Genomic DNA, 24,548 nt, shown 5'->3' with positions numbered 1-24,548 from the left:
TGGAAGGCAGTCTAGCTCGCCCAACTAATATTTGCCTTTAACCAGTTCCACAGCTCCCTGTAAACACCACCATGTAATCTGCTCTGGATCACATTCCAATGACAGTGATACCCAGCAGCTATCTCCCAGCTCTAGTTCCCAGATGTCTGGTGCCCTGTGGTCCCTCTTGCAGATGGTTTTGTGTGCAGATGGGGGTATTTGGTTGGCTTTGGCCTGAGGCTCCTCCTTCATGGAGAATGTCCATCATCCATCGGGTGATGGGGTCCAGGACATGGAAGGTACTGATCCCTGAGTGGTGAGCACACGGAGAGTGAAGGAGGTTGTTCTCTGATGTGATGCTCCATTTCATTTGGTCCTTCTTGGCTCTTGATGAGCCCTACTTCTCAACGTACTTGTGAGCTGGAGGAGTTCCTGTGTGTTTGTCACTGTCTCAGTGGCGACAGAGGTCCAGTCCTGCTGAGGTCGACACGCACGCTCTGTATCATTTCCTGAGGCTGGGGGGGGGGGGGTGGGGGGGGGGGGGGGGGGGGGGGGGGGGGTGGGGGGGGGGGGGGGGGGGGGGGGGGGGTTAAAACAGTTTCCATGACATTGTCTATGACTACTTTGCCCCCCAGAAGTTGTGACTCGGAATGTGAATGATTGTAGAACACAGCTGGCAGAAAGCTTCACCTCTCCAACGCTGGGTGTACAAATGTGCCGTCTGACCTAATGGACAGAGTGGGGTTTGGGGAAGACAGGTTACGAACTGGTGCAGGGGGCAGTCCATCTAGTGAAGAATTGAGCGCCGTGATTTAGGGCTCTCCGCGCGGCAACTGAACATGGAACAGGAGGAAAGGTTTTGAAGAGAGAGTACAGAGGGATTTACTAGAATGTTGCCTGGGTTTCAGCAACTAAGTTACAGAGAAAGGTTGAACAAGTTAGGGCTTTATTCGTTGGAGCGCAGAAGGTTAAGGGGGGACTTGATAGAGGTTTTTAAAATGATGAGAGGGATAGACAGAGTTGACGTGGAAAAGCTTTTCCCACTGAGAGTAGGGAAGATTCAAACAAGGGGGCATGACATGAGAATTAAGGGACTGAAGTTTAGGGGTAACATGAGGGGGAACATCTTTACTCAGAGAGTGGTAGCTGTGTGGAATGAGCTTCCAGTGAAGGTGGTGGAGGCAGGTTCGTTTTTATCATTTAAAAATAAATTGGATAGTTATATGGATGGGAAGGGAATGGAGGGTTATGGTCTGAGTGCAGGTATATGGGACTAGGGGAGATTATGTGTTCGGCACGGACTAGAAGGGTCGAGATGGCCTGTTTCCGTGCTGTAATTGTTATATGGTTATATGAAGGGTTGTGGATAGATTCTTCAGGCTCTCATGAGGTACTGATGTGGTACTTGGACGAGTAGCAGGGTGAAGGGTGTGGCAGCTAGCGGGTGAGGGTGGGGCAGTATTGAGGAAGCAAGGTGTGGTGTGAAAGGCTGTGGGAAGGTGAGGCAGGAGAAGGAGAGGGAATTAGAAGAATGGACTGTTTCTGGGCTGAGTGAGACATTTGCGCCCTCTATTTGAGAACAGTTGGAATGGTTATCATCTACTTATTGGATGTGAACCAATTTATTATTTTAGAACATTTTCCTTGAGTCTTTTTCCCAACTATTGGACCTCCCTTCAACTCCCCTGGTAACAGATTCTCATTATTTTCTACCTTTTGTATTAACTCTGCCTGTTCCTTTACTTCTCTCAGTGTCTGAATTCGCTCCTTGAACCCGGGCTTCGCCTCTTCTTTCTCAGACTGAATCATGAGGTCAATGTAAGCTGGGGTGGATAATGGGTTTGGCCTCAGAGCTATTTCTTCAAGTCGTCTAATGCTGCCAGATAATTGATCAATCAGCGCCAGAACTGTGTACTCCACGTCATCAAACTCCCGCTCAAGTGATTCCATAACATTCTGCTGGGTCATCCTCGCACCATAGGCCTTCTCGTACTTTTCTTTCAACTCCCTGTATGTTCTCTTCTCCTTTTTCGTTACATAATCAAACTTGTACTTTTGGTTGAAGTGAACATTCCAGATGCACTTTTGTGGACAGATATTGCAGTTCCCTTGTTGGTCCATTGCACTACATTTACGTTTATCATCATCGTTAGAATAGATGCAGGGATAGTGGCAGGTAAAGAAACATTTCTGACAGTTGGTGATGTATTTACCACTCCCGCTAATGTCCACCTGTACTGGATCTGTAACTTCAATCACATATTCAAAGTTTTTATTTGCATCCAGCTCGGTCTGGTGTTGGTTCAGAGCTTGTTCTGTTTTCCTGAGTTCTTCCAGTTTGGTGATACCAGCTCGGATCTGCTTCTGCAATCCCTCCACTGCAACTTCCAGCTGCTTACGTTCCTTCAGAACCTCTCTGGTTAAACTCAAACTTTTGGTTTCCATTGTGTTCAGAGCTGTGAAGAATTTCTTCATACTGTTTGCTCCCATCTTCCAAAACATTGCATCAAAGTTATCATCGTTCTCTCCCCCTACTCCACTGTCATGGGATCTGCACTCGTTGCCATAGTTTACAGAGGTTGGACGCTGGGCAAAAATGGCTGAATTGTTAAACTTGAAGTGTACTGGCAGACCCGTTGTGTCTTTGGGACATGGTACCTCAGCTAATTTCAGGGCTTCCAGGACGGGGGGAGGCTGTCCGTCTGCGAACGTCACCAGGATCTGAATGTTTTCTGCAATATCTTTGCCAAAAATAGCAAGAATCGAATTAAAGACGTATTTCTGTGTGTGAGTGAGGCGAGCCAGGGAGGCTTGAGCAACAAAACACACGGCGTCAATCTGATCAACACCCTGTGGGGAAGTGAAGAACTCACGGATTTGCTCAGTGATCTGTTGATCCCGGCTGATGCCCCTGGTGTCCCCGAATCCTGGCGTGTCGATGATCGTCAGAGAGTAATCGATGTTAAATCCTACCTGATGGTGGAGCAGGTAGGCAGTGATGGAGGATGTCTGACTCTCAGCCTGGGATTTTCCTGTCTCTTCCGCTATTAACTTGTATCTGAAGTTGTCTCCCCATTCCACGCCCAAGATGTAGTTGATCATCCCATTGATGAGGGTTGTCTTTCCTGACCCAGTTGCTCCCAGGACCATAATTGTCTTCATTGTGTATTTTGAGGTGGGTTTTCCGAAGGAGCATTTCACAAGCTGTTTGACTTTATCTGCTATCTCCTCCTGTAGTTTGAGCTTGTAAATGGAAGGGTTTCCTTTGAATATTAATTGAGTATCTCTGCAATGTTTCCGGGTTATTGTGATTGGTGTGTTTCCGATTTTTATTGAAACCTCCTCACTTGCTTCACTAGACCCTGTTTCACCGCAGTCAGCAGACACTCGGACTCGGTAGACGGTCGTGGGTTTTAGTCCCTCTAAACGATAGTGACATTGTGTGTCTGTTGTCTTAACTTCCTCCCATAATCCATTTTTCATGTTGAAATTATCTGACGGTTCTTCTCTATATTCAATTCTGTACCGAAATATATTAACATCAGCTCCAATCTGACCTGGTCTGTCCCAGTGCAGTGTTGGGCTGGATGAACAATCCTGGAAGACTGGTTTACCAGGTGGACTTGCTGGCCGGGTGATGCCCCTGTAGCTCTCACTGGCCTTGCTGACCCCGACCTTGGTCACTGCTCTGTATCGGAAGTGATACTCCTGGTGTGGCTGTAACCCAGGTATTGTGAAGGAGTGGCATTGATCAGGTGTATCCAGAATTGTCCATTCCTCCTGCTGGCTACCTCGGTACTCTACCTTGTAGCCCACAATTTCACCAGCACCAAATGTTGGTGGCTGTAACTGCAGCGTCACACTGTCATGTGTTGTTCTAATAGACGTAGGTATCTCGGGCTGTAACGGAGGAACAAAGCACCGGTTCTCCAGACATCCTCCATCATACAGGTAAATTGACGCTCCTATGTTGCTGTCATCCCGCACAGATACAACAGCAAATTTTATTTTCCCATCTGCTATATTGGCGGTGGCAAAGTCCAGGAATGATCCTGAAAGCTCCCTCATCTTCCGGGATACAGATGGCAAATTAAACCAGGAGTCACTTTGTCGTTGTGCACAGGCTCCATCAGCAGGAGGTTGTGTCTCCATTTTCTGAGCTGTGGGAGATTGGAGGTAGTTGTTTGCCTCTGACAGGTAGAGATCCTCATGATGTAATGTTGTAAATGTAAAGCAGACCACGTAATCTGTTGTTAAATCCATCAACATGTCATCTAATTCACTCTCTGATTTCACAACTGGTATATCTTTCAATATTCTGAGGTAAAATCGCACAACCTTCATCTCCCGTGCCTTGTCATCCAGCCATGTGGTCAGTGCCTGGTGTTTGAATGGTGACTGCTCTCTGTTCTTCAGTATGTCCGCCAGCAACACTTCCTCCTTCCCACCGCCCCGAATGGACGGTAAAACTCTGGCTAAGGTCCCTTGGAAAACCAGTTTGTACTCCGGACACATCTCTCGGAATTGAAATATCCTGTCCCGGATCTCAGGAAACTGAACTGCGACACTGTCTTTCATCAGGTCATTGCACCTCATCACGGCCTCACTGAGCTGTTCCAGGACACGCTGCCAGCGATTGACCAGTCCCACGCTGATCTCCCTCACCAGCTGGGCAGCTTTGGTGTCCAGTTTATTGAGAGGATAGAGCCAGACTGTGACGGGGACTGAATGTTCTCCACCTGAGCCCAGGAGGTGTGGAAGTGTTGCGTAGATATTGATGGCTTCTTTGAAGGTGGTGGGATTGTTCTTCAGCGAGAAGTCCCCATAAAAGGTGCAGCTAACCTTCTCGGCCTGAGAGCTCTGTTCATCTGTCATTTCTAGGGAGGCCTCTCCCTCGATCGCAATCATAGGGAGATGTTTAATCATCACCTCCATGTTACCTTGAATATCCTGTATGTTCTCTGATGATGAAGCCATTTGGTCAAACACAAAGAAGGCCTGGGCCCCATACAGCACTGCTGTAACAACATGGGTGGCTGAGCCCTCATCAAACACACTCGGGTAGGTAATATTCTGTCTCCCTAAGTGATTCATCGTCAGTTGATAAAACCCGGCTGTTGCTTTGTAGTGAAGGGTAACTCGTGCTTGTTGCTCTGATTCCTTCGTGTCACTGAGATATTTTGCCGACCCTTTCACCTCCACTAACCCAGCCAGGAAACTCGCCTTCAGTGATGCTGACACATTGAGGGCAGTGGCTTTCTTATCCATGGAGTCTGATGCAATGATGTGAAACTCAGTGCTGGGCTGGTCACGACAGTCAAGGTTGCTCTGCAGTGTCTGCAAGTCCCACAGGGTGATGCCTACAAAATAAATCAGCGATCAAAACATGTTAATAATGTGAAAATTACTCAAAGTGAATAATATTCCTTCAGTAGATTCAATCTCTGTACAGGATGTGTCTTTGGCTAAAAGTCAAACACTCTACACTCACTGGACTGTTCACATCAGTAATAGGTGCGGCATTGCGGCATGTTGATAAAGTAGCTGCCTTACAGCGCTTACACCACCAGAGACCCGAGTTTGATCCTGACTACGGGTGCTGTCTGTGCAGAGTTTGTACATTCTCCCCGTGACCGCGTGGGTGTTCTTCAAGATCTTCAGTTTCCTCCCGCACTCCAGAGACGTACAGGTTTGTAGGCTTGGTATAAATGTAACACTGGCCCAAGTAGGATAGACAATAGACAATAGGTGCAGGAGGAGGCCATTTAGCCCTTCGAGCCAGCACCGCCATTCAATGTGATCCTGGCTAATCATCCACAATCAGTACCCCGTTCCTGCCTTCTCCCCATATCCCCTGACTCCACTATTTTTAAGAGCCCTATCGAGCTCTCTCTAGAAAGCATCCAGAGAACCTGCCTCCACCGCCCTCTGAGGCAGAGAATTCCACAGACTTACAACTCTCTGTGAGAAAAAGTGTTCCCTCCGTTCTAAATGGCTTACTCCTTATTCTTAAACTGTGGCCCCTGGTTTTGGACTCCCCCAACATCGGGAACATGTTTCCTGCCTCTAGCGTGTCCAAGCATTTAACAATCTTATATGTTTCAATGAGATGCCCTCTCATCCTTCTAAACTCCAGAGTGTACAAGCCCAGCTGCTCCATTCTCTCAGCATATGACAGTCCCGCCATCCTGGGAATTAACCTTGCTATGCTGCACTCCCTCAATAGCAAGAATGTCCTTCCTCAAATTAGGGGACCAAAACTGCACACAATACTCCAGATGTGGTCTCACTAGGGCTCTGTACAACTGCAGAAGGACCTCTTTGCTCCTCTTGTTAGAAAGGCCAACATGCCATTCGCTTTCTTCATTGCCTGCTGTACCTGCATGCTTACTTTCATAGACTGATTAACAAGGACCCCCAGATCCCATTGTATTTCCCCTTTTCCCAACTTGACGCCATTTAGATAGTAATCTGCCTTCCTGTTTTTGCTACCAAAGTGGATAACCTCACATTTATCCGCATTAAACTTTATCTGCCCACTCCCCCAACCTGTCCAAGTCACCCTGCATTCTCATAGCATCCTCCTCACAGTTCACACTGCCACCCAGCTTTGTGTCATATGCAAATTTGCTAATGTTACTTTGAATCCCTTTATCCAAATCATTGATGTATATTGTAAATAGCTGCGGTCTCAGCACCGAGCCTTGCGGTACCCCACTCGTCACTGCCTGCCATTCTGAAAGGGACCCATTAATCCCTAGTCTTTGTTTCCTGTCTGCCAACCACTTCTCTATCCATGTTAGCACTCTACCCCCAATACCATGTGCCCTAATTTTGCCCACTAATCTCCTATGTGGGACCTTATCAAATGCTTTCTGTAAGTCCAGGTACACTACATCCACTGGCTCGCTCTTGTTCCTTTTCCAAGTTACATCTTCAAAAAATTCCAGAAGATTAGTCAAGCATGATTTCCCCTTCGTAAATCCATGCTGACTTGGACCGATCCTGTTACTGCTATCCAAATGTGCGGCCATCTCATCTTTTATAATTGACTCCAGCATCTTCCCCACCACTGATGTCAGGCTAACTGGTCTATAATTCCCTGTTTTCTCTCTCCTGCCTTTCTTTAAACATGGGTTAACATTAACTACCCTCCAATCCACAGGAACTGATCCTAAGTCTATAGAACATTGGAAAATTATCACCAATGCATCCACGATTTCTAGAGCCGCTTCCTTAAGTACCCTAGGATGCAGAACCATCGGGCCCTGGGGATTTATCAGCCTTCAGTCCCATCAGTCTATCCAACAACATTTCCTGCCTAATGTGGATTTTCTTCAGTTCCTCTGTCACCGCAGATCCTCTGGCCACTACTATACCAGAAAGATTGTTGTGTCCTCCTTAGTGAAGACAGATCCAAAGTACCTGTTCAACTCATCTGCCATTTCCTTGTTCCCCATAATAAATTCACCTTTTTCGGTCTTCAAAGGTCCAACTTTGGCCTTAACTAATGTTTTTCCTCTTCACATACATAAAGAAGCTTTTACTATCCTTCTTTATATTCTTGGCTAGCTTACCTTCATACCTCATCTTTTCTCCCCATATTGTCTTTTTGGTTATCTTCTGTTGTTCTTTAAACATTACCCAATCCTCTTGCTTCCCGCTCACCTTTGCTATGTTGTACTTCTTAGCTTTTATTTTTATACTGCCCCTGACGTCCCTTGTCAGCCATGGTCGCCCCTTACTCCCCTTGGAATCTTTCTTCCTCCTAGGAATGAACTGATCCTGCACCTTCTGTATTATTCCTAGAAACACCTGCCATTTTTGTTCCACTGTCATCCCTGCTAGTGTATCTTTCCAGTCAACTTTGGCCAGCTCCTCCCTCATGCCCCCATAGTCCACTTTATTCAACTGCAACACCGATACCTCCGATCTACTCTTCTCCCTCATCAATTGTAGATTAAACCTGACCATGTTATGGTCACTGCCTCCTAATGGTTCATTAACCTCGAGGTCCTTTATCAAATCCGGTTCATTACATAACACTAAATCCAGACTTGCCTTCTCCCTGGTAGGCTCCAATACAAGCTGTTCTAAGAATCCATCATGAAGACACTCAACAAAATCCCTTTCTTGGGGTCCAGTACCAACCTGGTTTTCCCAGTCTACCTGCATGTTGAAATCTCCCATAACAACCACAGCATTACTTTTGCTACATGCCAATTTTAACTCCTGATTCAACTAGGGTCTTTTTACCCTTACAATTCCTCTTTCTATCCCTCTTTCTCACCCCAGCATACAGACATCTCAGTGTGAGAAACATAAAGACTTGGCCTGAGGGCGCTGCCGCCCAACTTCAGGACTGCTTTGAGCGCACCCAGTGGGATATTTTCGCAAACCAGGACATAACAGACTATTCATCCACAGTCATGTTCTACATACAGAACTGCATTACTAACATCACTGTCGACAGAGAGGTCAGGTATTATCCAAACAGCAAACCATGGATGACCAGTGATGTTAGGAAGTTGCTGAGGGAACGCAACAGCCTTTAGATCTGGCAATGGTGAACTGTACAGCACTGCCAGATCCAAACTAAAGAGAGCCATCAAAGAGGCAAAGGCAGCGTATGGAAGAGGACTAGAGGGGGACTTTAACGAGAGGGACCCTCGGCGTGTCTGGCAGGGCATTCAGCAACTTACCAACTACAAGGACACAAGGGGTCAACCACCAGCAGCAGTAGCAACTCGCTAGCTGAGGAGCTCAACCACTTTTTCTCCCATTTTGAGCTGAATGAGGCGGAGCCTGCACCTGCAGCCGCATCCAGCACCGACGACCTGGCACTCACTGTGAGCACAGAGGATGTCAGGAGAGCACTCTGCAGTGCCAACCCCAGGAAGGCTGCTGGTCCAGATGGCACCCCAGGGAGAGTACTGCGGGACTGTTAGCAAAGGTTTTTAGTGACATCTTTTACCTCTCTCTGTCAACATGCACTGTCCCTAAATGCTTCAAGACCGCTACCATCGTGCCTGTACCCAAAAAAACATCTATCACCAGCTTGAACGACTACAGACCTGTTGCTCTCACTTCAACTGTGATGAAGTGCTTTGAGAGGCTGGTCCTGGCCCACATTAAATCCTCACTCCCATCCACCCTGGATCAGCATCAGTTTGCATACAGAGCTAATAGGTCAACAGAGGACGTCATCAACATAGCTCTACATTCTGCACTGACTCAGCTGGAGCGTCCTGGCTCATATGTGAAGATGTTGTTTGTAGATTTTAGTTCTGCATTCAATACCATCATCCCCAGCAGAATGGTGGACAAACTGTCTGACCTGGGTATTAATGCCAACACATGGATGGATCAAGGACTTTTTAACAGACTGCCCACAGACAGGATGGGGTCCAATTACTCCCCAGTCCTGATCCTCAGCACAGGAGCGCCACAAGGGTGTGTGCTGAGTCCTATCTTATACTCCATATACACCCATGACTGCATACCAATACACCGCACAAACCGGATCATCAAGTTTTCAGATGACACGACTGTGGTGGGGCTGATAAATAACAACGATGAATTTGCCTACAGAGATGAAGCTCAAAAACTGAATGGTGCACTAAAAATAACTTGGTACTCCACCCAACCAGAACAAAAGAACTGGTTATTGACTTCAGGAGGTGGAGAAAGGAACCTGCTCCTCTCTACATCAAAGGAGACATGGTGGAGAGAGTCACTGACTTTAAGTTCCTGGGAATATACATCTCCCGGGACCTCAAATGGACAATGAACACCGTCACTCTCGAGAAAAAGTCACAGCAGCGGCTATATTTACTGAGGTCTCCGCGGAGAGCAAACGTTTCACAGCCGCTGCTGTTGTCCTTCTACCGGTGTGGCGTGGAAAGTATCCTCTCCAATGGCATCCTGGTGTGGTTTGCTGGCTGCACTGTGGTTGAGAGGAGGGCACTGCAGAGAGTTATTAAAACTGCACAGAGCATCACAAACGCTCAACTGCCCTCCCTGGATGACATATACAGGGCCTGATGCTTGCGCTGGACCACAAACATCAAGCAGGACACATCCCACCCTGCCAATCACCTTTTCACTCTGCTACCCTCTGGGAGGCGATACAGGTCTCTGAACGCTGAAAAAAATAGTTTCTACCCATGTGCGATAAAAGAGCTTAATTCTAACAGAGAACACTGGGGAAGCACAATATAATTCGCAATATTCTTTTAAAATATTTTTAATACCATTTTATTATTTTCTTTACTGATCTTTTGCATATGCGAGTCAATGGCTGTTGTGTTTTGTTCTTTTTTAATTTTTTATCCTATTCTTTTATGTACACACCGAAGGAGTTGCAATGGAATTTCGTTATACAGTTGTTTGTGCAATGATAATAAACATATACTATTCTATTCTATTCCTTAGTTCTATCCATACTGACTCCACATCTCCTGTTTCAATGTCACCCCTTGCAAGGGATTGAATTTCATTCCTCACCAACAGGGCTACCCCACCCTCTCTGCCCACCTGTCTGTCTTTTCGATAGGAGGTATACCCTTGAATATTCAGTTCCCAGCCCTGGCCCTCTTGCAGCCATGTCTCAGTAATTCCCACAACATCATACTTGCCAGTTTCTAACTGAACTTCAAGCTCATCCACTTGCACTGAGCGATGTCGACTGGAATATGTTCCAAGTAAGTTCCAGTGACGTCAGTGAGTTCGCGGAAGCAGTCACGGACTTCATCGCAACAATAGCCGACAACACCGTCCCCACAGTAAGGGTAAGCACCTTTCCAAATCAAAAACCCTGGGTGGACAGGTCCGTTCGTGTTGCATTGAATGCTAGCACCGCTGCCTACAACTCGGGCCTGGCATCCAGAAACATGGACGTCTACAAGGTAGAGTCCTACCGACTGCGAAGGGCGGTGAAGGATGCAAAAAGGAAGTACAGGGACAAGATGGAGTCATAGATGGAGCAGCAGGACACCAGATGCCTGTGGCAGGGGCTACAGACTGTAACCAACTACCGGAGCACCCCCCCCCCCCCCCCCCCACCACTCATCCGCAAGTGTCAGTACCTCCCTAGCTGACGACCTGAACTCCTTTTGCGCTCGTTTCAAGACGGGCAACATCAACCCGATCTGCCGATTAACGACAATACCGCCAGCGGCTGGCTAACGAAGCTGAATGTGCACACATTCTCGCTGTCCGAGCACGATGTGAGGAGGGCTCTGACACGGGTGAACACGAGGAAAGCTGCAGGACCCGATAGCATCTCGGGGCGAGTACTTAAGTCCTGTGCTATGCTAGCTAGCTGTAAGAACAGAGGTTGAGAAGGAGTTTCTTCTCAGAGGCCATTAGGACCGTAAACTATCTCACCAGGGACTAACTTTACTGTACCATTCTACTGTTTTTTTTTAAATTGCTGTTTTATTTCTCTTTTTCCTTCCGCCACAATATTTAATATGTAAAAGAATATGTGATTCCGTTCCATTCTTTTTGTAGTTTGTTTTTGTTTGATTTTTTTGCACAATCCGCAAGCATTGCCACTTTTCATGTGTATGTGTATGTGACGAATAAGCTTGACTTGATATGACTTAACCATATAACTATTTAACAATTACAGCACGGAAACAGGCCATCTCGGCCCTACAAGTCCGTGCCGAACAAATTTGTTTTCCCCCTTAGTCCCACCTGCCTGCACTCATACCATAACCCTCCATTCCCTTCTCATCCATATGCCTATCCAATTTATTTTTAAATGATACCAATGAACCTGCCTCCACCACTTCCACTGGAAGCTCATACCACACCGCTACCATTCTCTGAGTAAAGAAGTTCCCCCTCATATTACCCCTAAACTTCTGTCCCTTAATTCTGAAGTCATGTCCTCTTGTTTGAATCCTCCCTATTCTCAAAGGGAAAAGCTTGTCCACATCAACTCTGTCTATCCCTCTCATCATTTTAAAGACCTCTATCAAGTCCCCCCTCAACCTTCTGCGCTCCAGAGAATAAAGACCTAACTTATTCAACCTATCTCTGTAACTTAGTTGTTGAAACCCAGGCAACATTCTAGTAAATCTCCTCTGTAACCATATAACCATATAACAATTACAGCACGGAAACAGGCCATCTCGGCCCTACAAGTCCGTGCCGAACAAATCTGTAATCTCCGAACTCTGTACTCTCTCTATTTTGTTGACACCCTTCCTATAATTGGGCGACCAAAATTGTACACCATACTCCAGATTTGGTCTCACCAATGCAATGACTTGACTTATTCCTTAAACTTTGCGCATTCGTATACAGTACTTTGACCTCCGTATTCACTTCCCCCCTCGCATTTGGCGCTGACCGTATTCTGTTGTCCATTCTCAAGCTTTCCTTCCCATTAATTCGATAATCTTTTGTAATGAGTGGTGAATCTCTGGAACTCTCTGCCACAGAGGGTAGTTGAGGCCAGTTCATTGGTTATATTTAAGAGGGAGTTAGATGTGGCCCTTGTGGCTAAGGGGATCAGGGGGTATGGAGAGAAGGCAGGTACGGGATACTGAGTTGGATGATCAGCCATGATCATATTGAATAGCGGTGCAGGCTCGAAGGGCCGAATGGCCTACTCCTGCACCTAATTTCTATGTTTCTATGTAATTTTTCCTGTAGCCACTTCCCCTTTAACTCCATCTTTATACTCCCAATTTGTCAATCCCTCCCCCCCCCCCCCCCCCACTATTTAGTTTAAACCCACACGTGTAGCCCAAGCAAACCTGCCTGCCAGAACGTTGGTCCCCCTCCAGTAAAGGTGTAACCCGTCCTCTTTGTACAGGTCACTCCTGTAAAGACGAGTGGAAACGCACCAAGTCTTCACTACTATTTTATTACTAATCACACACATTACTATTCATACACATTCCTGCCCTAGCTGTCCGTGGTCTATCACCAGAGCTAGAGAGCGATCTGGAGGTGGGGAGGTTACAATTATACTAGTGATGTGGGGAGTGGTTAGTAGTGGTGAGGTCACTGTGTTAAAGGAACGTAACTCAGCGGGTCAGGAGGCAATTCAGGAGAACATGGATAGGCAGCGATTTGGATCGTGTTCAAATATTCTTCAAATATCCATGTTTAGTTTAGTTTAGAGATATGGCATGGTAAAGGCCCACGGCCAACCAAGCAGCAATCCCCGCATACTAACACTATCCTGCACACACTAGGAACAATTTACAATTTTACTAAGCCAATTAACCCTCAAAACTGTACGTCCTTGAAGTGTGGGAGATAAACTGGAGATTCCGGAGAAAATTCACGCAGGTCACGGGGAGAAAGTACAAACTCAGTACAGACAGCACCCGTAGTCAGGATCGAACCTGGGTCTCTGGTGCTGTAAGGCAGAAACTCTACCGCTGCGCCACCGTGCCACACAATATTCAATTCACTGTATAAACTGGACGAGAACTGACAAGGTTGTGGTCACCATTGTGAGATTGGTCACCTGAACTTATGGCCCTGCATTGACCACCACTGTATCATAGAGCGATACAGCATGTAAAGAGGCCTGAGTTGTTCACACTGACAAACATGTCCCAGCGACACTAGTCCCACCAGCCTGCGTTTGGCCCATACCCCTCCAAACCTGTCCTATCCAAGTACCCGTTTAACTGTTTCTTACCCATTTCGATGGTTCTTACCTTAACTACATCCTCTAGTAGCTGGTTCCTTACATTTGCCACCCATTGTGTGAAAAAGTTACATCTCAGATTCTTATTAAATATTTTCCCCTTCACTTTAAACCTATGTCCTCTTGTCCTTGATTCCCCTACTCTGGGCAAGAGACTCTGTGCGTCTACCCGATCTAATCCTCTCATGATTTTACACACCTCTATGAGATCACTTAGATCACTCATATCAAACCAGATCAAAGGGCATTTGACAAAATTCCACATGTTAAAATTCATTGAGTGGAAGGTATATCTGAATCCTACCACGACCAGTGAGCAGTCCTGAACTACTATCTACCTCGTTGTGACCCTTGGACTACCCTTGATCGGACTCTGCTGGCTTTACCTTGCACTGTATGTTATTCCTTTATCATGTCTTTCGATTTACCTACTCTGGGCTCATGTGACTTCATGATTTGTGTGAAGACATTCCAGTACCTGGGATCAGAGCATCTGATCGGCAGTCGTACAGCATTCCCAACTGGAAAGGCCGGCCCAGAGTGGCCAGTTGCAAGAACTCACTCATCAGTAAACCGGAAATGGACAGTCAACAAAATCCAGTGATCTGAAATAGAACGAGGAATAAATTATCAAGATGAATCCACTCGACGTACGGCTTTTTGAACATGTGACCAAAAAGATTTAGTTTAGAGATACAGTGTGGAAACAGGCCCTTCAGCCCACCGAGTCCATGCCGGCCACAATCTCCAAAAACTAACGCTATCCTACACATGTTAGGGACAATTTACATTTATACCAAGACAATTCACCTACAAACCTGTACATCTTTGGAGTGTGGGAGGAAACCGAAGATCTCGGAGAAAACCCACGCATGTTACAGGGGAGAACGTACAAACTCCGTACAGACAGCACCCGTGGTAAGGATATAACCCAGGTCTCTGGCGCAGTGAGGCAGCAACTCTACCGCTGCGCCAGTGTTTATGTACAGAGATGTTAACTACTGCACTGAGAATCAGAGTATGATTTTCATGTGGATGAAGGCCATTCTGCCCATTGAGTCTGAAAAAGTTACTTATCTTAACTACTAAACCAGGTTCGCTTCTTAATAAACAGACACCACACAAACTGTTTGGTAGACCAGTTCAAAACTTTACGTAACATCGGCCGATGGAAGGGAGGGAGAATTCCAGTCAAGTGACCAACACAGACACTTGACTGTGCTCAGCCACCTTCTCTTAACAACAGAATTACATTGCCTTAAATAGGGTTTTTTTGTTCCCTTATCACATTCCACAGACATTAGTCATGGTCAGAGGTACTGGAAAAGGTTTCCACAGAATGCATCACATCAATCTGAAACCTGTTTTTTTACATGGTACAAGATATACTGCAAAAACATCGGCCATTTGCCTTATCTCCAAATAGACCACCCTAGCTCTTTTTGCTGCTTCCTCTGTCATTTGGTCCCTCATAAACATAGGTCATTTGTTTACAAAGATGTGACTGTCTATTTCTCTCTTCCTTTATTGCCTCCTCCCCCATAAACATTGGTCATTTGGTTTATGGCATCTTACTTTCAAAGATATCTCTCTAGCTCCTTCACTTGGGAGACAATGTTATCTCACACACCCCGCAACCTGAGGAAAGCCTAATTTGACACTAAATATAAGCTGTAAGCTAGCCCAGAAGCCAATTTAATATCTTCTTATATTTTTAACTAAAATTCGGCTTCATCAAGTCCCTACTAGCTCTGGGTAAGAACAATCCACCTGGCCCCACATTCCCGTCTTGAAAATTCTTTCCTTTCAGGAAGGAAATTTCAGCCCGACATCCGATGGGGAATGCTGCCGACTGACCCGCTCCACACTGCAGGAGTACGTGCTGAGGGAAGCACTGAAGTTTGGTGCAGCCAACACAAAGGCTCCATGGGGGAGGACCATTGTCTAGGATTCTTCCGCTGCTGGACATTGGGGGGCAGGGTCCGGTGTAGATACCCCTCAAACAAGTGAAGGGAAACAAGGCGAAGATCATAAGTGTTAGGAGTAGAATTAGGCCATTTGGCCCATCAAGTATACACCGCCATTCATCCATGTCTCCAATAACCCCATTCTCCTGCCTTCTTCCTATAACCTTTGATACCCGTATTAATCAAGTATCTTTCTCTACCTTAAATAAATCCACTGACTTTGCCTCCAGCCTTCTGTGGCAAAGAATTCCACAAATTCACCACCTTCTGATGAATGAAATACCACCTCATCTCCTTCCTCACTAGTGTGAGAGTCTAATGAGAGACTGACAATGACAATTAAAATTGAATCTGAATCTGAATCTGAATCTAGGACTAGAGGTCATAGACTCAGGATTAAAGGACGTTCCTTTGGGAAGGAGATGAGAAGGAATTTCTTTAGTCAGAGGGTGGTGAATCTATGAAGTTCTTTGCCGTAGAAGGCTGTGGAGGCCAAGTCAGTGGATATTTTTAAGGCAGAGATAAATAGATTCTTGGTTAGTACGGGTGTCAGGAGTTATGGGGAGAAGGCTGGAGAATAGTGCACCTATCGCTTATGACCAAAAGCAGGCAGGTGGGACTAGTGTAGCTGGGACATGTTGTCCGGTGTGGGCAGGTTGGGATGTAGGGCCTGTTTCCACACTGTCTCACTCTATGACTAAACAAAGCAAGTGGCCCACAAGTGTGGCAAAGGTCTGAAGAATGGTCTTGATCCAAACCTGTCACCTATTCCTTATGAAACATATTCCTTATGAATATGAAACAGCACCTCATATTTTGCTTGGGCAGCTTACACCTCAGCGGTATGCACATTGACTTCCTGAACTTCAAGTAACTCGTGCTTTCCCTCTTTCTCCATCCCTCCCTCTTCCCAGTTTACCGACCAGTCTTACATTTTATCTCAGTTTGCTTTGTTGTAACCTTCTCCCAACTAACAATGATCTATTCTACACTTCCTTATCTCTGTACCTCCTGCTCCCCTGACATCAGTCTGAAGAAGGGTCTCGACCCCAAACATCACCCATTCCTTCTCTCCAGAGATGCTGCCTGTCCCATTGAGTTACTCCAGCATTTTGTGTCTACCTATTCCTTTCAACCAGAGATGCTGCCTGACCCACTGAGTTACTCCAGCTGTTTGTCTTTGTGTTTACATTAAAGACAGGCAGCAGTACGAAAACAACAACAACACACACACAGATGGATACACGCCCCCACTGTACAGGTACCCTGAAACATGAGCAGAACAAAAAATGCTGGAGGAACGGGCAGTACCTGGAAATGGACAGACAACATTTCGGGTCATAGAGTAATATAATGTTACAGCGTGGAAACAGGCCATTCGGCCCAACTTGCCCACACCCGCTAACATGACGTTTCGGGTCGAGACCTTTTAGATGAAGGTGCCCGCATGTTTCGTTTCTTGTCCATTCCTGGGACACGAACCTGCATCACTCACCGATCGAGGAAGCGACCGTCTGCGGCTGTAACGGGATTGCAGCGTTGGCGATGGGGCGAATGGTCTTGCTTGGAGCTCCCCCCCGGCACAATCAGTGCTGAGTGCAGACACAGAACCTCACTGGACCGACACAACCCCGGCGCTAGGAGCTGAGATGTACCGAGACTCCTTTCAGCAAACACAAGAATCGACTCCAACGGCAGCGGCGATATCTGCTATTCTCCAGTGATCTCCACACCGGCGATTGGAATGAATTCTGGGGAAATACTTTCACTTTCGTTTCAAGGTGCAGAAATAATGAACAGTCACGCACCTGGTACCTGGTCATAAACGAGGGCGGTGTTCGTCAGATTGTAATTGTTATATGGTTAGATGCAGCAAGCTGCCTTGTGTATAGGGTTCTTCAACTTTAAGTAACCCTTGCTTTGCCTCTCATTGAATGGCGGTGCTGCTTCGAGGGGCCGAATGGCCTACTCCTGCACTAATTTTCTAGGTTTCTATGTCCTTTTGATTAATTTGTGTAGGAAGGAACTGCAGAAGCTGGTAAACACTGAAGATAGGCACAAAATGATGGAGTTACTCAGCGGGACAGGGAGCAGGGCCGGCCTTAAGCCGATTTGACCAATTGTTCCCAATTACTTTTTTTTTAATTCGCCATCCGGATTTTATTTTTAAACGAACATGTATAACAACCGCTGCACGGCCATCAGACACAAACAATTTGTTAACTTCTTCTTCTTCTTCTTCTTTGGAGTTTTACGGCAGCCGGCATCCACAATGTTGTATTGCTGCCACCTTCTGGCTTCACTCCACAGTCCTCGTGTCTTTACTTTATATCCTTTTTATAAGGCCAGAGGCCCTCAAGAAATTAAACAACAAATTTACTCCTTTTCCTTCCCCTCCATACTCTAGAATGTTCTTTTCTGATATATCTGTCATTCCAATTTTCTTCATTTCATTGATCAAAACTCTTCTTTCTGTTGCATATCTTCTACATGCAACTAGAGCATGCTGAACTGTTTCCGGCTGATGGCATTCCTCACACATCCCAGTAGGGTGTTTTCCCAACATTTTTAATGTGCTGTTCAGGTGGGTGTGTCCTATCCTCAATCTTCAATTTGTTAACTCGTACTGTTAGCACTTCTTAACATGAAGTAGTTAACAAGTTGTTAAAAAATGTAACCAATCTGCATCCATCCACATTCCTCAGTAAATGTTATTGTGTTTTGAATGAGTATTAATGACGTCTTGTTCCTTTGAATAAAATTCACGCGGCGTCAATAATACTTGTTTAAAACACAATTACATTTACTGAGGAATGTAGATCAAAGATCCTATAGCAGAGCTCTGCTATAGGATCTTTGATGTAGATCGATGACACATTGAGGAGTGAGGGGTGGCTCAGTCTGGAAGCTTCGGCTGGGTTGGAGGAGTTGTGGCAAGGGACATGGGAGTAGAGGACAAAGAGTTCTGCCCTGCAGTATTGTGGCCATCTGTGCCAATATGGTTACTGAACATTCCAAAAGTTGATCTGGAGATATGGGAGGCAAAAAGGAGGAACAAAAATTCAGACCTAAAGACAGAATATCATAGCCATATAGATAATAGATACAGGGAACACCTCTTAATTTTCACAGATGGATCAAACTACCCAGTAGCTGAAACAACAGGGGCGGCTGTGGTAGTCCAGGGGATGAATGTTGAGCTTTACAAAAGAACAAACAACTATTTGACAGTATATACAGTGGAACTGTACGCTATTTTGATTGCAGTTCAGTGGATGGGACAGGTGCAACCAAAGATCTTATAGCAGAGCAAGATAGGCTACTCCTGCTAAATGCAATGGGCTGACGTGTAGTACGCTATGGAGGGGATCATGGGCATTTTTCCACGCCCATTTTAGCAACCTGAGCCTACCTGACCCGACCCGACTCGCACTGTAATCAATGTTGCGGGGCAACAGTTTGTGTCGGTTAGATTCATAAATCTGTCAGTTCAAACTTCTTGTCAAGAATAAAATTTTATTCTGGTAATCTATTCTGGAGAGAGAGTACAGAGGAGATTTACTAGAATGTTGCCTGGGTTTCAACAACAACTAAGTTACAGAGATAGGTTGAATAAGTTAGGTCTTTATTCTCTGGAGCGCAGAAGGTTGAGGGGGGACTTGATAGAGGTCTTTAAAATGATGAGAGGGATAGGCAGAGTTGATGTGGACAAGCTTTTCCCTTTGAGAATAGGGAGGATTCAAACAAGAGGACATGACTTCAGAATTAAGGGACAGAAGTTTAGGGGTAATATGAGGGGGAACTTCTTTACTCAGAGAGTGGTTGCGGTGTGGAATGAGCTTCCAGTGGAAGTGGTGGAGGCAGGTTCATTGGTATCATTTAAAAATAAATTGGATAGGCATATGGATGAGAAGGGAATGGAGGGTTATGGTATGAGTGCAGGCAGGTGGGACTAAGGGGAAAAAAATTTGTTCGGCACGGACTTGTAGGGCCGAGATGGCCTGTTTCCGTGCTGTAATTGTTATATGGTTATATGGTAATTGCCTTTTTTTAATGTTTTTTAAATCATTTCTTTTTAAATGGCTCACAAGCAGTGTTTGAGTTGATTTTGTAGTAACCGGAACCGACCCGACTCGCAGGGTGATTGACAGGGGGGGACTTTTTGTGCGTGATTATAGGGTTAGATTCATAATTCTGTTAGTTCATAATTCTGTTGATTCTTGTTAAAGAATAAAATGTTTATAAACACACATACATGAAAATTATATAAATGTATATAACACACACAATTATATTTCTTCTAATCCAATAATGAACTTTATTTCAGACTAGACAAGGGACATTAAATAAGAAACATTGTAAATAAGAAACATTGTAAACCTCACTGCAACTTCACACACACTAGGCCTTATCCCCCCCGGCACTCCCCCCGGCACCCTCTCTCCTGCCCCTCCCCCCCGCCTACCCCCCCCCCCCCCCCCCCCCCCCCCTACTATGCCCCTCTCCCCGCTGCCCCGGGCCCCACACTCTCTCTCCTCGCTGCCCCGGGCCCCGCACTCTTTCTCCCCGCTGCCCCGGGCCCCGCACTCATTCTCCCCGCTGCCCCGGACCCCGCACTCCTTCTCCCCGCTGCCCCGGGCCCCTCACTCTCTCTCCCCGCTGCCCCGGGCCCCGCACTCTCTCTCCCCGCTGCCCCGGACCCCGCACTCTCTCTCCCCGCTGCCCCGGGCCCCGCACTCTCTCTCCCCGCTGCCCCGGGCCCCGCACTCCTTCTCCTCGCTGCCCGGGCCCCGCACTCTCTCTCCCCGCTGCCCCGGGCCCCGCACTCTCTCTCTCCCCGCTGCCCCGGGCCCCGCACTCTTTCTCCCCGCTGCCCCGGGCCCCCCCCTCTTTCTCCCCGCTGCCCCGGGCCCCGCACTCCCTTCTCCCCGCTGCCCCAGGCCACACACTCCTTCTCCCCGCTGCCCCGGGCCCCACACTCCTTCTCCCCGCTGCGGATCCAATCTTTGGCCTAATGCCCGAAGGCGGATCCAATCTTTGGCCTGAGCAAGATGGCGGAACAAGATGGCGGAGGCAGGTTGCTAAAATGGGGCATATAATCACCCATGAATCCGCCCATCAACGTACCTCACGTTTGCGTGAGAGTAACCCATCTTGCTCTGCTATAGGATCTTTGGGTGCAACCATGTAAAGTAGTAATATGTAGCGACTCATTATCTGCAATCCAGAGTATTGGGTCTGGTGCATCCCATGGGCGGCCTGACTTAGTTTATGAAATCCTGCTACTATTAATCCAAGTGTCAAGGAGGGGCAGTGACGTGACTTTGTTGTGGGTCCCACCACACATTGGTGTTCTAGGGAATGAAAAGGTGGATAAATTGGCAAAGGAGGCTGTAAAAAAAGAAACATAGAAACATAAACTTACAACTATCCAAATCTAAAGGAAAACACATTGTGTGGAAGAAAATAAATCAGGAATGGCAACAATACTGGGAACAGGAGACAAAGGGGAGACACCTCTATTCGCTACAAAACAGAGTGGGCATTACAGCAAGAAGAGGGGGGAACAGGAAGTATTAACAAGATTGAGGATAGGACACACTCACCTGAACAGCACATTAAAAATATTGGGAAAACACCCTACTGGGCTGTGTGAGGAATGCCATCAACCAGAAACAGTTCAGCATGCCCTAGTTGCATGTAGGAGATATGAGACAGAAAGAGGATTTATGATCATTGAAATGAGGAAAATTGGATTGACAGAAATATCAGTAAAGAACATTCTAGAGTGTGGAGGGAAAGGAAAAGGAATAAAGTTGTTGTTTGATTTCTTGAGGGCCTCTGGGCTTATAAAAAGGATCTAATGTAAAGACATGAGTACTGGAATGAAGCCAGAAGGTGGCAGCAATGCAACATTGCGGATGCCGGCAGCCGTAAAACTCCTAAGAAGAAGAAGAAGAAGATGACCCATTGAGTCTGAAGAAGGGTTTCGGCCCGAAACGTTGCCTATTTCCTTCGCTCCATAGATGCTGCTGCACCCGCTGAGTTTCTCCAGCTTTTCTGTGTAACCACCGAGAATTTCTTTAAACTCACCATCATGAGTGAGGGCCCCGGACCGCAAGAATGGGCTTCTTCCTGGTGTGCAAGTTAGTCATTCACCTACCGACCCACGTTGTGTCTCTCTGTGTTTTGCTCTCTCTCTCCCTCCCTCTCCCGCTCCCCATCTCGTCTCCCTCTAGCTCTCCCACTCCCTCTCTATCACCCTGTTGCCTCAGCATTCCCGGAATCATTGACGTTTAGCGGTAGACACAAATGCTGGAGAAACCCAGCGGGTGAGGCAGCCGCCTTGTCCGCTGAGTTCCTCCAGCACTCTGTGTGTTTTTTTTGGCTCAGAAGTTGAAGGTGGCTCAGTGGGACGGGCATGGGCTCTGGCGAGAGGGTTGTGTTTCTGGTCGAGACGCTTCTTCAGACAATCACAAGTACTCTCACCGATGAGAGTTCAATTCAGTCTGAAGAAGGGTCTTATCTTCAGAGTCGCTGCGCTGCCTGGCCTGCTGAGTTACTCCAGCTTTATGTCTATCTTCAATTTCAGAGGAATACAATTTCTCACGGGGGCTTATAACGTTTCTAACCCCCTCTGAGACCATCTGAACACCTCTAAACCCCTCAATTCCCTCCTATTTCCCTCTATAACACTTCTGAACAATTCTAAACCCATCTGAAATCCTCTAAACATCTCTAAACCGTTTAAACCCCTCTAAACTAGGAGGCTACAAGGTGACTTGGATAGGCTGGGTGAGTGGGCAAATGCATGGCAGATGCAGTATAATGTGGATAAATGTGAGGTTACCCACTTTGGTGGCAAAAACAGGAATGGTGAATGGTGGCCGATTAGGAAAAGGGGAGATGCAATGAGACCTGGGTGTCATGGTACACCAGTCATTGAAAGTAGGCAAGCAGGTGCAGCAGGCCATGAAGAAAGCGAATGGTATGTTAGCATTCATAGCAAAAGGATTTGAGTATAGGAGCAGGTAGGTTCTACTGCAGTTGTACAGGGTCTTGGTGAGACCACATCTGGAGTATTGCGTACAGTTTTTGGCTCCTAATCTGAGGAAGGACATTCTTGCCATAGAGGGAGTACAGAGAAGGTTCACCAGGCTGATTCCTGGGATGTCAGGACTTTAATATGAAGAAAGACTGGATAGACTCGGCTTGTACTCGCTAAAATTTAGAAGATTGAGGGGGGAACTTATAGAAACTTACAAAATTCTTAAGGGGTTGGACAGGTTAGATGCAGGAAGATTGTTCCCGATGTTGGGGCAGTCCAGAACAAGGGGTCACTGTTTAAGGATAAAGGGGAAATCTTTTAGGACTGAGATGAGAAAAACATTTTTTACACAGAGTGGTGAATCTGTGGAATTCTCTGCCACATAATGTAGTTGAGGCCAGTTCATTGGCTATATTTAAGAGGGAGTTAGATGTGGCCCTTGTGGCTAAAGGGATCAGGGGGTATGGAGAGAAAGCAGGTACAGGATACTGAGTTGGATGATCAGCCATGATCATATTGAATGGCTGTGCAAGCTCGAATGGCCGAATGGCCTACTCCTGCACCTTGTTTCTATGTTTCTATGATTGCGTCCAACTGCTGTCTGGTTCGTTGATCAGTTTGCTAGATATGAACTGTTTTGGGAGAGAAGAATGCTCATGGCAGACCAAACGTGTTAAACTGAAATTGGTCAGATATTGAGCTTTACACCAGCAGAGCTATAGGATCTTTGCTTTACACAGTGAGAAATCATGTGAAATAATCACTGAATTTAATTTTAAATGAATGTTCCTGCATGTTATACTGTTTAGTTTGGAGATACAACCAGCTGGTCCACTGAGTTGGCACCGACCAGCAATTTTTGTTTTCCTATTTGATAATTCTATTTGGCGGCCAATCAATCGCTGTCTCTAAGGGGGTTGCATCCAATCACCAACCAGCTTGCCTTAAAATTCCCGTCCAATCAACAAATAGGTCTCCTCCCGTCCAATCAGCCGCTGTCTCCAAGGGCAATGTGTCCAATCACATAATGCAGTTTAATGGTAATTAGCTGCTACAGTAAAGGTTGGAAGCCAGTGGAGCTACTGACAGTCAAACGGGAGGGAGCAGGAGAGATTCACACAGTGTAGAATCCATAGCACCTAGTGTACAATTTCATAATATAAACTAAATAACTGGGCTGACAGACAGACCTTGGCTGGGAATCTGGGGTTCACCAAAATTGTTCCCAATTGGGCCCCGCACCCACTAAGGCCGGCCCTGACAGGGAGAAGGAATGGGTGGTGTTTCAGGTCGAGCTGATACCTACCGCACAGTGGTTTGAGCCAAAGATTCGCTATAAGATCTTTGGTTTGAGCTAATATAAAGCCACAGAGTTCAGAAATTGCAGTGAAAAACAGACAGTGGATGTTGGAACAAAACATAGACATAGATGAGTTAAATGGAACTCTTAGAGCTCTTAAAGATAGGGGAGTCGAGGGATATGGAAAAGGCAAGAACGGGGTACTGATTGTGGATGATCAGCCATGATCACAGTGAATGGCGGTGCTGGCTCGAAGGGCCGAATGGCCTACTCCTGTACCTATTGTCTGTAAACAAGCTGCTGGAGGAACTGCAGATGCCGGTTTACACCAAAGATAGACATAAACTTACCGAATAGTGAAAGGCCTGAATAGGGTGGATGTAGAGAGGACGTTGCCACTGGTGGGAGAGTAAATAACGTTCTTTTAAGAAGATGAGGAGGCATTTATTTAGTCGGAGGGTGGTGAATCTGTGGAATCTGTGGAATTCATTCCCTCAGAGGGCTGTGGAGGCCGTCAATTGATATTTTTAAGAGAGATAGATTTGCAGTTTGTACGGGTGTCAGAGGTTATGG

The 24,548-nt window shown here is 46.4% G+C and overlaps 1 protein-coding gene across 1 annotated transcript; it reads right to left on the bottom strand.

Annotated features, from left to right (window-relative positions):
- Positions 1-862: 862 nt before the first annotated feature.
- Positions 863-15,004, bottom strand: LOC129694670 (uncharacterized). Its single transcript, XM_055631392.1, has 2 exons — positions 14,139-15,004; positions 863-5,339 (listed from the first exon to the last, which is right to left on the bottom strand). The coding sequence occupies exons 1-2, from the start codon at positions 14,224-14,226 to the stop codon at positions 1,579-1,581; spliced, it is 3,849 nt and encodes a 1,282-aa protein (XP_055487367.1). The 5' UTR covers positions 14,227-15,004; the 3' UTR covers positions 863-1,578.
- Between the last annotated feature and the right edge of the window lie 9,544 nt (positions 15,005-24,548).

The sequence above is a fragment of the Leucoraja erinacea genome, unplaced genomic scaffold, assembly GCF_028641065.1.
Source record: "Leucoraja erinacea ecotype New England unplaced genomic scaffold, Leri_hhj_1 Leri_74S, whole genome shotgun sequence".
Classification (NCBI taxonomy): domain Eukaryota; kingdom Metazoa; phylum Chordata; class Chondrichthyes; order Rajiformes; family Rajidae; genus Leucoraja; species Leucoraja erinaceus.
The sequence above is the reverse complement of the archived record's forward strand: the minus strand, read 5'-3'. Positions and strand labels throughout refer to the sequence as shown.